The following is a 15,876-nucleotide window of genomic DNA, read 5'->3' on the forward strand; positions in this document are numbered from 1 at the left end:
CCTGAGGAGATGTAACATTCTTATTAGTATGTATTGGTGTCACATTGCTGGAAAGCTGAGCAGTTCTTCCAGGTGCTCGCTGCATTTCAGAGCCATGTAGCTGGGAATGTAGGATTTGGCAGCTGCTCCTAAATGGAACAAGCGCAGCGCTGAATGCAAACTCACAGCCGATCAAGACAAGATCAAAGACTTCAGGATGAAAGTACACGGCCATTACTCATTTCTTCTTTACTTCTGTCTTTACACCATGTAGGCAAACAATGCCAGTGACCCTTGGTCCAGCTGGAACGTTGGGAAGTCTGGGAACTGGGATAATGGAAACGCTGGTGACAGCTGGGCGACGAAAGCGGAAAGTGCAGCCGGCCAGAGGAACAGTGCTTCAAATAACTGGGAGACAGCAGGGGCGTTCGGTCATCCACAGGCATATCAAGGACCAGGTGTGCTAATAATGCTCTTATTTTTTAATACGTTAGAGTAGGTGGACAGTAGAGGTAAAAAGTCTTTAATCTTTCATGATTATAGAACGTGACTGACTTAAAAAAAAAAACAAACCAAAGCACATTGCTATGTAGGTAAATTGGACCCTAAAATAATAACTTATTTAAAAAAAAAAAACAAAGCACATTGCTATGTAGGTAAATTGGACCCTAAAATAATAGTGTTTTTAAAAATAAAATTAAAAACCCCACTAGATCAGATCCACCATAACAGATACCTCAAATTTGTATGGAAATCTGGCGAGCCAAAGTCTTGTGCATACCTGATCTATTCTCAGGCATGTCGTTCAGCTTGCATAACTACAACTTAAACAACCTTGATTTTGTGCCCTCAGGCCTGTGAAGATGTAGTCTCTTAAATCCTTAATTTTAGGAAGTGGCTAGCCTTTCAGAAGGCTTCTCTATACTTTTGTAGTAAAGGCCTAAATTAAGAGGAGAACTTTTAACTGGGGAGTGCTAATGTGGAGTCTATGGATATGGAGCAGTATTGAATTCATCTTCCTACACCAGCATCTCTCATTTTTTTTCTTTTTTATTTTCTTTTATTTTCCTTTTTTTTTCTTTTTTCTTTTTTTTTTTTTTCCCCTCTCCCTCAATGGATTTCTAATATAGTGTTTTGCAGGTTGTATTTGGTGGGAATGGTGCTAATTGAGGAGGAATCATAAAACAGAAGGCTGAACTTAGCTCTACCTTGTTGATTATTGTGTATGAGTGCTGAGGTAGCTGCTGCTGCTTTTAAAGAGAAAATATTTAACTTTCTCCTTTCCCTGTCCCCTTGCTCCCTCCTGTACTTCATCAGCTGCTGATGACGATGACTGGGACGATGACTGGGATGACCCAAAATCAGCTTCACCGTCTTACCTGGGTTACAAGGAGACTGAGGCATCAGAGGCTGGGGGGGTCCAGCGTGGAAATTCTCGTGCAGCTGCTATGAAGTTACCACTTAACAAGTAATGGAAAATGCGGGGCAAATGTGTATATATTGAAGAGAATTGGAATTTTTCAAGATGTGTAAATGTGTGACCATTCAACCTTCTTGAAATATGCAATGTAAATATTACAGTTTTGGGGTAAAAGTGGAAATGGTTTGTAGCTCAGCATTCTCCTTGCGTGATCAGAAAACACAGATCCATGAGAGCCAGAAAATAGATGACAAAGCTGTACAATTTTTTGAGGTGTTGTGCAGGCAAATGACAGTTTTTCAAGGTCTGAACTTCTTGACCTACTGGTCTTTAGAATTTAACTGTCTCTAGCACTGTGTGCTTAGTGAAAATGAAAGGTGATGGATGACTTGTCCATACAGCAAGACTGATTGGACATGCTGCCCCAGAGTTTGTGAGCAATTTGAGTTGCTCACCTGTGTCTGTGCATCACCTGGGTTGGTTCTTGAGCCACAGAAAGCTTGATTATTTTTAAGATAAAAATCTTGCAATAGCATGAGGCTTTGCCAGGGTTATACTGGCATTATCTCATGTTACAACTTACTGTTTGTTTATTCTAAAACTACTGTTACTCTGAGAAGTTACTGTGTGGTAATCTCTGTGGTAGGTAACCAAAATTAACAACCAGTCATGCAGAGGCAGTTGATTTTGTTCATCAGTGGAGGCTTTGTCCAGTTTTGCAACTGTACCTTTGCGTCATCTTGGCATCTACTTGTTGCCAACCCATTTAGTATAACCACCATAAACATACCTTATTTAAGAGAGTTATTTGTCTGTGAAGTAAGTCCTACCTGTGTTTCTGCAAGGAGGCAGTAGGTTGGCAGTACTTGAAGGGCTAAGTATCCTCCTAATTAAAAAGTGAACCACCACTTGCTTTTTGTAAGACTTTTTACACAGACCTTAAGGATATTACAGTGATTTTTATGTGGTTTTCTTTCTAATTGGCGGATAAATTATTTAATGTAACTAGTGTTTAGAAGCACTTGATAAATCTGCAGTCTGTCATTCTTTCAACTGATTGATACTGGCATTATCTCATGTTACAACTTACTGTTTGTTTATTCTAAAACTACTGTTACTCTGAGAAGTTACTGTGTGGTAATCTCTGTGGTAGGTAACCAAAATTAACAACCAGTCATGCAGAGGCAGGTGATTTTGTTCATCAGTGGAGGCTTTGTCCAGTTTTGCAACTGTACCTTTACATCATCTTGGCATCTACTTGTTGCCAACCCTTTTAGTATAATCACCATAAACATACCTTATTTAAGAGAGTTATTTGTCTGTGAAGTAAGTCCTACCTGTGTTTCTGCAAGAGGCAGTAGGTTGGCAGTACTTGAAGGGCTAAGTATCTTCCTAATTAAAAAGTGAACCACCACTTGCTTTTTGTAACACTTTTTACACAGACCTTAAGGACATTACAGTGATTTTTATGTGGTTTTCTTTCTAATTGGCGGATAAATTATTTAACGTAACTAGTGTTTAGAAGCACTTGATAAATCTGCAGTCTGTCATTCTTTCAACTGATTGAATTCTCGTAGTCTGAAAGGGCAGGATGGGGGTGTGTGTATTGTTTAAGTAATGCACATAAAGATTCTCTAGTCTGAAAGGGCAGGATGGGAGTGTGTGTGTGTATTGTTTAAGTAATGCACATAAATTCTTTTCTATACTTGTGAAATACTAGGGCTTTGTTTTCTACAGTGGCAGGTAATTCTGCATATGTTGAAGGAAGAAAAGTATGGAATAAACTTACTGCTTTGTTTTATTGTTAGATTTCCTGGATTTGCAAAACCTGGGATGGAACAGTATCTGTTGGCAAAGCAGCTAGCAAAACCCAAAGAGAAAATTCCCATAATTGTAAGTTGGGGATGTGAGTGTACTTTTTGTGGGGGGGTGGTGTGGTTTGTTTTGGGGTTGGAGTTTTTTGTTTTGGTTTTTTTTTTTGTGGTTGGTTTGGGGTTTTTTGGTTTTGTTTTTTTAATACTCCCCACCCTTCCTTTTTCCCCAACTTAATTTTTGGCCTCAAGGTTGCTATATTTATTTGGGTCAGAATAAACTGATGCTGAACATATAATTAGAAATGGAACTGTCATAATAAAATAGTGAAATGATACCCAGTTTTAAAGTTGTGGTAGACTACATTTCAGAGCACCCTTCCTTTTTCCCCAACTTAATTTTTGGCCTCAAGGTTGCTATATTTATTTGGGTCAGAATAAACTGATGCTGAACATATAATTAGAAATGGAACTGTCATAATAAAATAGTGAAATGATACCCAGTTTTAAAGTTGTGGTAGACTACATTTCAGAGTCATATATTGTTGAGAAATTTTTCAGGGTCAAGTCTTAACTCCTTTCTTTTAAGTGAGCTGATGTGTTGGTTTTTTTTCACACTGGATCTGCATTACTTGTGAGCATGAAAATAAGCCTTTTGAGGATTGGGAGGCAGAGCAAATGCATTAAATTTGCTAGTGATTATCTAATACATAGGAGCTACATTCATAAAGGTTTGCAATATTCAGTTGTGATGGTCAGGTCATCTTCTGGTCTAAAAAACAAGCTCTAGTAGATAGATGTATAATGTTCTAGTGAAATGTGATTGAAGTAGTAAATCTAAAAAACAAGCTCTTTTAGATATATGATGTTCTAGTGAAATGTGATTGAAGTAGTAATCCCACTCCTTTGCTCTTTGGGAAAAAGTGTAATGTACAGAATAAGATAAACACAACTGTGGTCAATCATCTCTGGTTGTGAGAAACCCCTCTATTTCCTGTCAAGCGCTCACTGAAATCAATGGAAACTTTCAAGTGAAGAAAGAAAGTATTTGTCTCCTTGTTTGCAGCTGGTACAACATGATGTATTTAAAGATAATATTTGCATTTTCTTACAGATTGGTGATTATGGCCCGATGTGGGTTTATCCTACCTCTACATTTGACTGTGTGGTGGCAGATCCCAAAAAAGGTTCTAAAATGTACGGTCTCAAGAGCTACATTGAATATCAGCTGACCTGCACTGTAAGTGTACCTGGAACAGGATCTTCTCTCTCGCAAATATGGGTCATTTGTACATATAAATAACACAGTTTGTGTGACTTGGTAACAGGGTTGGAAGAGTAAGTGGTAGTTGTCACACTTTTTTTTTCTCCAAGGAGTTACTTTGTTCTACCATTTCAGGTTCTTTTGTAATTACAGATTCAAGGCTCTAAATTATAAGTTTTATTTGCATTCTGCATAGTTACTGTTCTGGTCACACTTGTTTCATGTCCCTGTCTGTAGATGCCTGTCAAAATTCAGAGCTGTATTTTTCTTACAGAACACTAATCGGTCTGTCAACCACAGATACAAGCACTTTGACTGGTTGTATGAGCGTCTCCTGGTTAAATTTGGATTAGCCATTCCAATCCCATCTCTTCCAGACAAGCAAGTAACAGGTAACTATTCCCAGTTGTGAATTCATGGGATGGGAAATACGGAGATCACTTTTTTTACAATTCAGTTATTTCTTGCTGGTTTGCTTTTCCTGCTAGTTTTGAAAAGGTATCAAAAAAAAAAACCACAGACCCCAACCTTTCACCATTCAAAACTTATAATGAGTTGTCATGGCCTGTCAATACTAAAATATCAGTACTAAGCATCATTTCAGAACTCACATTTACTTATCTAGTCAAGTGATTTTAAAAAAATAGTAATTAAAACCAAACAAAAAAAATCCACCCTAGTTACTACAGAAGAGAATATTAATTACTGAAGAGAAGAGATAACTACTTATGTTCCATATTTTTTGATTGTCTGGAGAAATGGGTTTTGAGGGGGGTGTTTGTGTGTATGTAGAGGTGATGGTTGTTTTTTTCGCTTTTGTATTCGGTTATAAATGTGTTATGTTGTAGGAGCCTTGCTTCAAAGCTCCTGGAGGAAGGGGAGCATCCCTTGACAAACTGGGATTTTTTGCTCACAAATAAAATGTTGCAGCTGTTTCTCCTGTTGCTTGATTTCACACTTGATTTAGAAGGCATCTTTCACTTGTGTAGCTTTCTGCGCTGGTTTGATGTCAGCTCAGCTTGACCAGACTCTGAAGCTTATGGTAGTCTTTTGTTCTGACTTCAAGAAAAGGGGGATTGGACCCTTTAAATGTTCATGAGTTCGGTCATTTCAATGGAATACGGCAATGCCTGTGCATTTTCAATAATCTCTGGCTTCCTTTCTACAAAGAGTGCACGTGAAGAAAAGAATTAGACACCTGTATAGGAGGAAAATGCATTACTTTTGCCTATTTCCACTTGTGTGTCTTCTGGTAAGATTTTTATACAGCTTTTAAGACAACCAGCCAAAACCAAACCTAGAGAAGCTGGCACGTTGCCAACTATGTGGCTGTGGGCATCAGTGAAAACGCAGCAGCTCTGCTGGGTTTGAAGAAAGCTGAGCATTGATGCAGGTGCTGGGATAAATGCCGAGGAAACTGAAAAGTGAGGAAGCGACTTCCTTCCCTCCCATCCCCTTAATGCCATGTTTAGAATTCACCAGTATTTTTTTGCTTAAACGTGTGCGTGTGGACTGAAAGGAAACCACGAGACCTGATGGGGTCTCTAGATTTTTATTGTAACTGTATGTTTGGCATCACAGTTAAAGCTTGGCTGTGGATTTCTGGAGTCTGTGGGAGAGGATAACTTGTCTCATGAAAAAAGGAGGAGAAAAAAAAAAAAAAGAAACCAAAACTCGAAAAACAAGCCCCTCTCTTTTTTGAAACATCATGGGAAACTCTGAAAAACTGCTGATTTTTGGAAAAACAAGACTCTTTACAAATAGACTGACTTTGCTTAGGATCATGATTTGCTGGTGATGATGTGCCTGATGACTAGTACGTAACTTCCAAATGTTACTGTTCCTGTTTCCTTGCATTCCTTGTGATGACAGGAATGCTGCAGAGATTTCAGTATAGATTAAGGGTGGAACAAGGTATTACTGCAAGTTATATATTGTCTGTTCCATAGTAGTTGATTATTTACTTCCTAGCTAATTAATTTACAGGAAGTGTACCCATACCCAAACTTCATTTTCATTTATCACTGGTTGTGTTCTTTACCTGCTAGTCTTGCAGGTATTTGAATATTCCATATATTTATATTCCATATTTGCAGTTAAAAAAAAAAACACAACCTACCAAAAAACCCCCATCAACTTGGTGGAGCTGCTGCCATAGTAACTATACCGTAGAACTATATTGAAAGACTACATGCATTCAAGGTTTGTCATCTGCGCTGCTATGGAAATCAGAGGAGTTGGGTGCTGGAGGAACCTCTCGTTCCTTTGAAATGCAGCCTATTCACTGTAGCCTTTATAAGTCTGATGTCATGCATTTTTTTTTAATTGGAAAAGATTCTCTCAAGGACACACAGTCTGTGATGAAACTAAAAGATTCTTGTGAAGACACAGAGATGATGCACTACTGGTTTAAAAAATAAATAATAAAAATCTGTTACTTGTTTAAATAGGTTGTGTTAAAATCTCTAAACTACCAAAAAATCAGTTAGTCTTCTATGTATTCTAACTACTTTTATACATATGATTTATTGAGATTTTTTTTGAGTTTTTTTTTTCCCAACACATTCATTTATAGAAATATATTTGTGGGAGGTACTGCTTTTTTAAAATCTGCTATGAGGTTTTTTTTCCCCAACACATTCATTTACCTATATAGAAATATATTTATGGGAGGTACTGCTTTTTTAAAATCTGCTATTTGTATCTGAGCAGTTCAGTTTCAAATGCTTTGTTAGCTAGGACATGACAACTTGGAACTTAAGTAGTTCCTTTTTCTCCAGCATTTTTGAGCCTTACATTGATACAAGACTGTATCAGAAAAATGTCCTCATTCCAAGTTTGTGCTTAGCTTCTCTCTTGGGTCATATGAATACTTAATTTTTCCATCTGAAAGTTTATTAATCCTTTTTTTTTCCCCAAAAAAAATTATTTGAATGATGGGTAGGTATTATGTTTTTTTAATATTTCCTGACTGTGTTTTAAAAGGAGTACTCTTGGTCAGTAACCAATATACTGTAATTAAGGTAGTTCTGATATATCAGCATAATGTTTCCTCTTTGTAAGTTCTGAGTCATTAAAAGGTTAATAACTCACCAGCTGAATTACAGATTCTATTTTAATCAAAAAGAAGAATGAAAAGCTGAGGGTATTAGAGTGGAACTGTAACAATTAATGTTCAATGTATAACAGGTCGCTTTGAAGAAGAATTTATCAAAATGCGGATGGAGAGACTGCAGGCTTGGATGACGAGGATGTGTCGCCATCCTGTTGTCTCAGAAAGTGAGGTTTTCCAGCAGTTTCTCAATTTCCGAGATGAGAAGGTAGGAAATAAAGTTCACAGGCAGACTGAGGCTGAGAAATTGCTCAGCTTTGTAGCCTCCTCGTTTGTCTGCCCCCCTGTGGGCAGTCGTGAGGAGCCCGAAAGCTGCTGGGTTTACTAACGAACTCAGCTGATTGATCAAAATGAGGCATAAAGTTGCTTGTGTGAAATGCGATGTGCTGTTCCAACAGGGGTGGGCTCTTTAGAGTAGCTTTCTTCCCAGACTTTTAAGGGCAGTTTGTTGTTCTCCAGCAGCAGAGCAACATATATAACGATTGTTTCGGCTGTTGCTCTGATCTGTCTCTGTTGGAATTGCTAATTACTGTGGTCCTCTGGTGCTGCTTTGCTATCAGGAGCCATTTTGTAGCAGGTCTAGGATGTGTCTGATCCTGTATTACATTTAAAAACAACCCCCCTTCCCTCAAAACCAAAATTTTGTCTGAAATGGGTTGTAATAGCGTTATGCTGCAGTCTTACCTGATGTAGCCCTTTTTTTTGTTCCCACCCACCCCCCTTTTTAAATAGGTTTTAAATAGGTTTTAGTATCTTCACCTTCAGTAAATAATTCTTTATGACTGAGCTCCAGCTCTGTTACTAATTTGGATAACTACCGATGAGGAAATAAACAGGAAAGCTCTGCTGCTTTCTCCTCTAAACAGTCATACTGGTAAATACACACAGACTTTGAAAAAGTAAATGAACCTTGGAGGTTTTTAAGACCAGATTGGATAAAGCCCTCAGTAACTAAGGTCACAGCTGACCCTTTATGAGTAGGAGGTTGGACTACAAACCTCCTGAGATCACTTCCAACCAGAATTACTCTGGGATCCTGTAAGTAGAGGCTTGATAACATAGTAAGCAGCAGTCCTAGGGGGGTGGTATTTGGATAGCCAGTGGAGAAACATAGAATTGTGCTAGCTGGGCAGCAGTTCTTAGTATCTAACCTATGGACTGGTAGAAACAGAACAGATGTTGCAATACATGTAGAATTTTTAACTTTTTTATCTGTTCCTACTAAACTCAGTATGGCAATTGCGTAACAGTCTCATGATCTTCTTGAGTAGCTTCTGGTATCAGCACTATCACATGTGCAGAGACAGCTGAATATAATTGCTCTTACACTGTATTTCAGTAATAAACAAGAAGGGTCTGTTTACCCCAGAATCTAGAAAATAAAGTGCACAAGGAGGACGGGGGGAAACTTTAAGAAACCTTGGCCCCACTGAAACTTTCAGCTAAAAGGTTTTAATGTGTGGTCTATTGGCTAACTGTTCTCTTAAATATTTCATGCACCACTTAAATACGTGCCCTTAAAGGTGCATGAACAGTGGTGGTTAAACTTCAAACTTTTTTTTCCCTTTTCTCAAGGAGTGGAAAACTGGAAAGCGGAAGGCAGAAAAAGATGAAACTGTAGGAGTTCTGATCTTTTCTACAATGGAACCAGAAGCTCCTGACTTGGACATGGTAGAAATGTAAGGTGGCTTCATTTTGCATGGACATTATGCATCTGAATATACAACAGCTACTGAGCTAATATAAAACTAGAATATTAAGCATGCACATATATTCATGGATTTGAAGGGGTATTCATCAGGGCAGAGCTGAAAAATTGTTTGAATAAGAGATTTTCATATCAGCTCCTCCAAAACTTGGTGGAACTCCATGTGGTGTCTCTCACGTCAGTGGCTGAATACTGATCCTAAAAAGATTTATGCAGAACCAGTTGATGAGATAGAGTACTGACAGTTCCTGCGGAGTTATGTTTTATATTGCTGTGGAAGTAAATTTTGATCTTTAATCCTTCAATTGTGAACAGTTCCAAAGTGTGCTAGGCTTAAAAATAGCTTAGGTTCCTGTAGGTGGACCATCGAGGAAAACAGCATTTCTGCAAGATACTTGTATATAATGCACACACAGTGTGATTCCAATATCTGGCATCCATGGAAAGATGTTAAAAGTATAAAGTGACATAAATTATCAAATTTTGGTTTGGTTACTACATTTTTGGTGTATCTTTCTGGAAGTGCAAATGCATATATTTATTTTAGATATGTATATGTTATATATACATACAATTTTTTTTGTGTAGTCCTTTTGGTGGTAGACCCTTGGGTTTCATAAAGTGAAAGACTGGATTTACTCTGCAACCTTTATTTCAGTCCTCTAGACTTAAACATTTTTCTTACAGGATACATAGGTGTGCATGACAGGCTTTGCTTGCTGTTGTAGAACACAGAAATTTGGATAATGTTTTTGTGTCTGAAACTGGATAAACTAAATAGAAGTGTTCATAGTAGCACAGTAGTAGTGTACCTACACCTGGAAATATATCCCAGCATAGGCTTTATCCAAGTGATGCAGTGCATATTAAGATGTATGTAATAGCTGTGTGGTAGCAGTTGTGTACTAGTAAAAAAGATGGACATTTTTAGGTCACTTCCACTTCGAACATGAGGATTTCAAACTTGACTGCTTTTCTTAAGGGATGTGTTTTAAATATATCCCAGTGGTATAAAAGCTGAAAGGGTGAACCAGAGGGAGGATTTTGTACCCAAGGTGCAGGAGAGAGTGAGAGAACCCTGGCAGGGAACAACCAGCATGTGGTTTGTCCTCAAACAGGGTGAGGGCAGGAAAGCAGCCTGGGGGAACGCTCCCCAGTATTGGCTCCTGGGGTGGGGCTGGCAGCCTGAGGTGATTCTGGGGACATATCTCCAAGCATTGCAGGGCTGGCTGTAACAGCTCAGAGATCCACACCATGTTCTGGTGCCTGGGAACATCTCAGGGTGCTGTTAAAAGCATGTATGAAAATAGTCTTGAAAGCCATCACTCCTGTAAGTAGACAGACAACCTTGTTCAGTAGTTCTTAGGTTCTTCAGTGAAAAAATGCTCTTTAGTGAAACAATTTTGCCAGTACTTTTGGCAGTTCTGTGTCATCCTGGTTTTGATCAAAGGATGATAATCCTGTTCTGGCTTGTGAATTTTTTCTGTGATCTTCATATCGTAAAGTATGAAGTACAGAAAATTAAAAGGATGTTTTGCTATTGGGAAAACTGGAGTAAAACAAGGGCCTCGTGGAAAGTCCAGGTTGTGGTTCTGTGCAAGTAACTCTTCAGGTAGGATTTCCAGCTGAGGAAGGTTCCGGTGGGGATGTGGGAGTCTGTGGTTGGTCCACAGCTGGAGCTGCTGCCCTGGCTCTGGGGAGTCCCCTCGAGTTGCCTTTCTGTAAGAGCTTTCTCATACAGGCTTTGGCTGAGAGCATTTGTAAGATCTGATGCAGTTTTTCTAATTTTCAATGAGAATTATTCAATATATGTCTAGTTTTCTTTTGTGGAGTTCAGAGAGCATTGCTGTGTATGCAGGCTATGTTAATGGAAGGCTTTGATAGCTGCATGCAGATGCAGAATTCACTTCTGAGCATCACTGATTTATTTTTTTCCTCTCCATAGCACAACTGAACACAATGGTATTATCAATATAATATAAAGTTACACATAGATTTATTTCCCTAGAAGAACTGGTATATTAATTTTTATTCACCTGTTTTAGGCTCTTATTAAAATATCTGGAAGAATTATTTTATTTTTATTTTTTCATTGTTGTATGAATTTTGCTATTTCTCTTACTCTGTCTGATTTCCTGTCAATGTGGGGTCCTTCTATTTGTTTTAGGTGCTCAAGGGATGCATTTTCCTCAAATCCGATTTTGCTGTTCTGTTATTATCTGATCTCACTGGGGAGGGTATTTAACTTTTATTTTGAAGGTAACTAACTGTAGTAAGAATGATAGTCCAGTACCATGTGTTTAACAGGGAGAGAAAAACAGAATGAAAAATGCTTGTATCTAAAGCAGGAAGTTCAGTGAAATGACAGAGATTTCAAGGAATTCATTTATTTCTCTGATTTATTTTTTTTTTTAAGACTTAGTTGATGCTACTAAACATTTCAGTATTGTGTTTAAAATTAGTGTAATGCATCTGTTTAAACTGCTTTTTGTTTTTGCTTTTTCCAAATGCCACAGAGAACAGAAATGCGATGCAGTGGGTAGGTTCACCAAAGCAATGGATGATGGAGTTAGAGAGCTGCTGACAGTGGGACACGAGCACTGGAAGAGGTGTACGGGGCGTAAGTGTCCTTTCTGAATTCAGCAGTCATTTCTGTGCTGCTTTTCTCTGGTGTCTGTACTGGGGTGGGTTTTTTTGTTGTTGTTTTTGTTGTTTATAATTCCAGGCATATCTTAAAACTAAAGGAAATCCTAAATTATCATGAGGATTGTATGGCGCTCTGGCTGCTCTCAGTGTCTGAGAGCATAAATTGTGCAAAATTTTTGTTTGTGGGGTATTTTTTTGTGTGTGTGTTCTTTTTTCTTTCTCTCATAACAGAAATATCTGGTCCCTGCCCATAGGTTTAAAAATATTAAAAGCTGAATACTTCTAGTAATCCATCTAAAGACCTTGTTGGACCTGTTCTCATATGTTTGTCATTTATCTACATTTTAGTGATGTGGGCGAAGTAGACCTGTCTATTTGATGAAATCATAAATGATTGCATTTTATTAACCCCTTATTTAGGATTCTTGCATGCCAGGAGGAGTGATTTAAAGATGAAATGAGTTTAAAAAAGAAAAAAAACAACTTGATTCTGACTTAATCTTTAGCCCAATTCTTTTTTTCTCCTATCTTGTCTCTTCCTTCCCACAGATATTTAGGGTTGCAGAACTTCACACCAAGTCCCTATGACTCTGCCTGGGCTCTAATTTCCTAGTCCACAGCAGTGTTCAGTGTTTGTGGCCACCACAAGGCAGCTATTGAAAGGAAGCAGGTACTACAGCTGAGGATCATAATAAGAAACACTCAGGGCAGGTGCAGCTGGTACAACATGATGTATTTAAAGATAATATTTGCATTTTCTTACAGATTGGTGATTATGGCCCGATGTGGGTTTATCCTACCTCTACATTTGACTGTGTGGTGGCAGATCCCAAAAAAGGTTCTAAAATGTATGGTCTCAAGAGCTACATTGAATATCAGCTGACCTGCACTGTAAGTGTACCTGGAACAGGATCTTCTCTCTCGCAAATATGGGTCATTTGTACATATAAATAACACAGTTTGTGTGACTTGGTAACAGGGTTGGAAGAGTAAGTGGTAGTTGTCACACTTTTTTTTTCTCCAAGGAGTTACTTTGTTCTACCATTTCAGGTTCTTCTGTAATTACAGATTCTAGGCTCTAAATTATAAGTTTTATTTGCATTCTGCATAGTTACTGTTCTGGTCACACTTGTTTCATGTCCCTGTCTGTAGATGCCTGTCAAAATTCAGAGCTGTATTTTTCTTACAGAACACTAATCGGTCTGTCAACCACAGATACAAGCACTTTGACTGGTTGTATGAGCGTCTCCTGGTTAAATTTGGATTAGCCATTCCAATCCCATCTCTTCCAGACAAGCAAGTAACAGGTAACTATTCCCAGTTGTGAATTCATGGGATGGGAAATAAGGAGATCACTTTTTTTACAATTCAGTTATTTCTTGCTGGTTTGCTTTTCCCGCTAGTTTTGAAAAGGTATCAAAAAAAAACCAACCCAAACCCCAGCCTTTCACCATTCAAAACTTATAATGAGTTGTCATGGCCTGTCAATACTAAAATATCAGTACTAAGCATCATTTCAGAACTCACATTTACTTATCTAGTCAAGTGATTTAAAAAAATAATTAAGTAATTAAAACCAAACAAAAAAATCCACCCTAGTTACTACAGAAGAGAGTATTAATTACTGGAGAGAAGAGATAACTACTTATGTTCCATGTTTTTTGATTGTCTGGAGAAATGGGTTTTGAGGGGGGGGTTGTGTCTATGGAGAGGTGATGGTTGGTTTTTTTGCTTTTGTATTTGGTTATAAATGTGTTATGTTGTAGGAGCTTTGCTTCAAAGCTCCTGGAGGAAAGGGAGCATCCCTTGACAAACTGGGATTTTTTGCTCACAAATAAAATGTTGCAGCTGTTTCTCCTGTTGCTTGATTTCACACTTGATTTAGAAGGCATCTTTCACTTGTGTAGCTTTCTGCGCTGGTTTGATGTCAGCTCAGCTTGACCAGACTCTGAAGCTTATGGTAGTCTTTTGTTCTGACTTCAAGAAAAGGGGGATTGGACCCTTTAAATGTTCATGAGTTCAGTCATTGTAATGGAATACAGCAATGCCTGTGCATTTTCAGTAATCTCTGGCTTCCTTTCTACAAAGAGTGCATGTGATGAAAAGAATTAAGACACCTGTATGGGAGGAAAATGCATTGCTTTTGCCTATTTCCACTTGTGTGTCTTCTGGTAAGATTTTTATACAGCTTTTAAGACAACCAGCCAAAACCAAACCTAGAGAAGCTGGCATGTTGCCAACTATGTGGCTGTGGGCATCAGTGAAAACGCAGCAGCTCTGCTGGGTTTGAAGAAAGCTGAGCATTGATGCAGGTGCTGGGATAAATGCCGAGGAAACTGAAAAGTGAGGAAGCGACTTCCTTCCCTCCCATCCCCTTAATGCCATGTTTAGAATTCACCAGTATTTTTTGCTTAAATGTGTGCGTGTGGACTAAAAGGAAACCACAAGACCTGATGGGGTCTCTAGATTTTATTGTAACTGTATGTTTGGCATCACAGTTAAAGCTTGGCTGTGGATTTCAGTCTTCTGGAGTCTGTGGGAGAGGATAACTTGTCTCATGAAAAAAGGAGGGGAAAAAAAGGAAACCAAAACCCAAAAAACAAGTTTCTTTTTTGAAACGTTATGGGAAACTCTGAAAAACTGCTGATTTTTGGAAAAACAAGACTCTTTACAAATAGACTGACTTTGCTTAGGATCATGATTTGCTGGTGATGATGTGCCTGATGACTAGTACATAACTTCCAAATGTTACTGTTCCTGTTTCCTTGCATTCCTTGTGATGACAGGAATGCTGCAGAGATTTCAGTATAGATTAAGGGTGGAACAAGGTATTACTGCAAGTTATATATTGTCTGTTCTATAGTAGTTGATTATTTACTTCCTAGCTGATTAATTTACAGGAAGTGTACCCATACCCAAACTTCATTTTCATTTATCACTGGTTGTGTTCTTTACCTGCTAGTCTTGCAGGTATTTGAATATTCCATATATTTATATTCCATATTTGCAGTTAAAAAAAAAAACACAACCTACCAAAAAACCCCCATCAACTTGGTGGAGCTGCTGCCATAGTAACTATACAGTAGAACTATATTGAAAGACTACATGCATTCAAGGTTTGTCATCTGCGCTGCTATGGAAATCAGAAGAGTTGGGTGCTGGAGGAACCTCTCGTTCCTTTGAAATGCAGCCTATTCACTGTACCCTTGATAAGTCTGATGTCATGCATTTTTTTTAATTGGAAAAGATTCTCTCAAGGACACACAGTTTGTGGTAAAACTAAAAGATTCTTGTAAATACAGTGATGATGCACTACTGGTTTAAAAAATAGATGATAAAAATCCGTTGTTTAAATAGGTTGTGTTAAAATCTCTTTGACTACCAAAAAAATCAGTCTTGTGTGTATTCTAACTACTTTTATACATATGATTTATTGAGATTTTTTGAGGTTTTTTTTCCCCAACACATTCATTTACCTATATAGAAATATATTTATGGGAGGTACTGCTTTTTTAAAATCTGCTATTTGTATCTGAGCAGTTCAGTTTCAAATGCTTTGTTAGCTAGGACATGACAACTTGGAACTTAAGTAGTTCCTTTTTCTCCAGCATTTTTGAGCCTTACATTGATACAAGACTGTATCAGAAAAATGTCCTCATTCCAAGTTTGTGCTTAACTTCTCTCTTGGGTCATATGAATACTTAATTTTTCCATCTGAAAGTTTATTAATCCTTTTTTTTTCCCCAAAAAAAATTATTTGAATGATGGGTAGGTATTATGTTTTTTTAATATTTCCTGACTGTGTTTTAAAAGGAGTACTCTTGGTCAGTAACCAATATACTGTAATTAAGGTAGTTCTGATATATCAGCATAATGTTTCCTCTTTGTAAGTTCTGAGTCATTAAAAGGTTAATAACTCACCAGCTGAATTACAGA

The 15,876-nt window shown here is 37.9% G+C and overlaps 1 protein-coding gene across 1 annotated transcript in view; it reads left to right on the forward strand.

Moving 5' to 3' along the window:
* Positions 1–15,876, forward strand: part of SNX9 (sorting nexin 9) — a 59,388-nt gene that overhangs the window by 16,638 nt on the left and 26,874 nt on the right. Inside the window, exons 4-11 of the mRNA XM_014951118.1 lie at positions 254–437; positions 1,297–1,447; positions 3,208–3,292; positions 4,325–4,450; positions 4,749–4,866; positions 7,664–7,794; positions 9,162–9,265; positions 11,811–11,914. Coding sequence (XP_014806604.1) covers positions 254–437; positions 1,297–1,447; positions 3,208–3,292; positions 4,325–4,450; positions 4,749–4,866; positions 7,664–7,794; positions 9,162–9,265; positions 11,811–11,914 — 1,003 coding nt within the window. The remainder of the gene's footprint in view (positions 1–253; positions 438–1,296; positions 1,448–3,207; positions 3,293–4,324; positions 4,451–4,748; positions 4,867–7,663; positions 7,795–9,161; positions 9,266–11,810; positions 11,915–15,876) is intronic.

This window comes from Calidris pugnax, unplaced genomic scaffold, assembly GCF_001431845.1.
Source record: "Calidris pugnax isolate Ruff unplaced genomic scaffold, ASM143184v1 scaffold24, whole genome shotgun sequence".
NCBI lineage: Eukaryota > Metazoa > Chordata > Aves > Charadriiformes > Scolopacidae > Calidris > Calidris pugnax.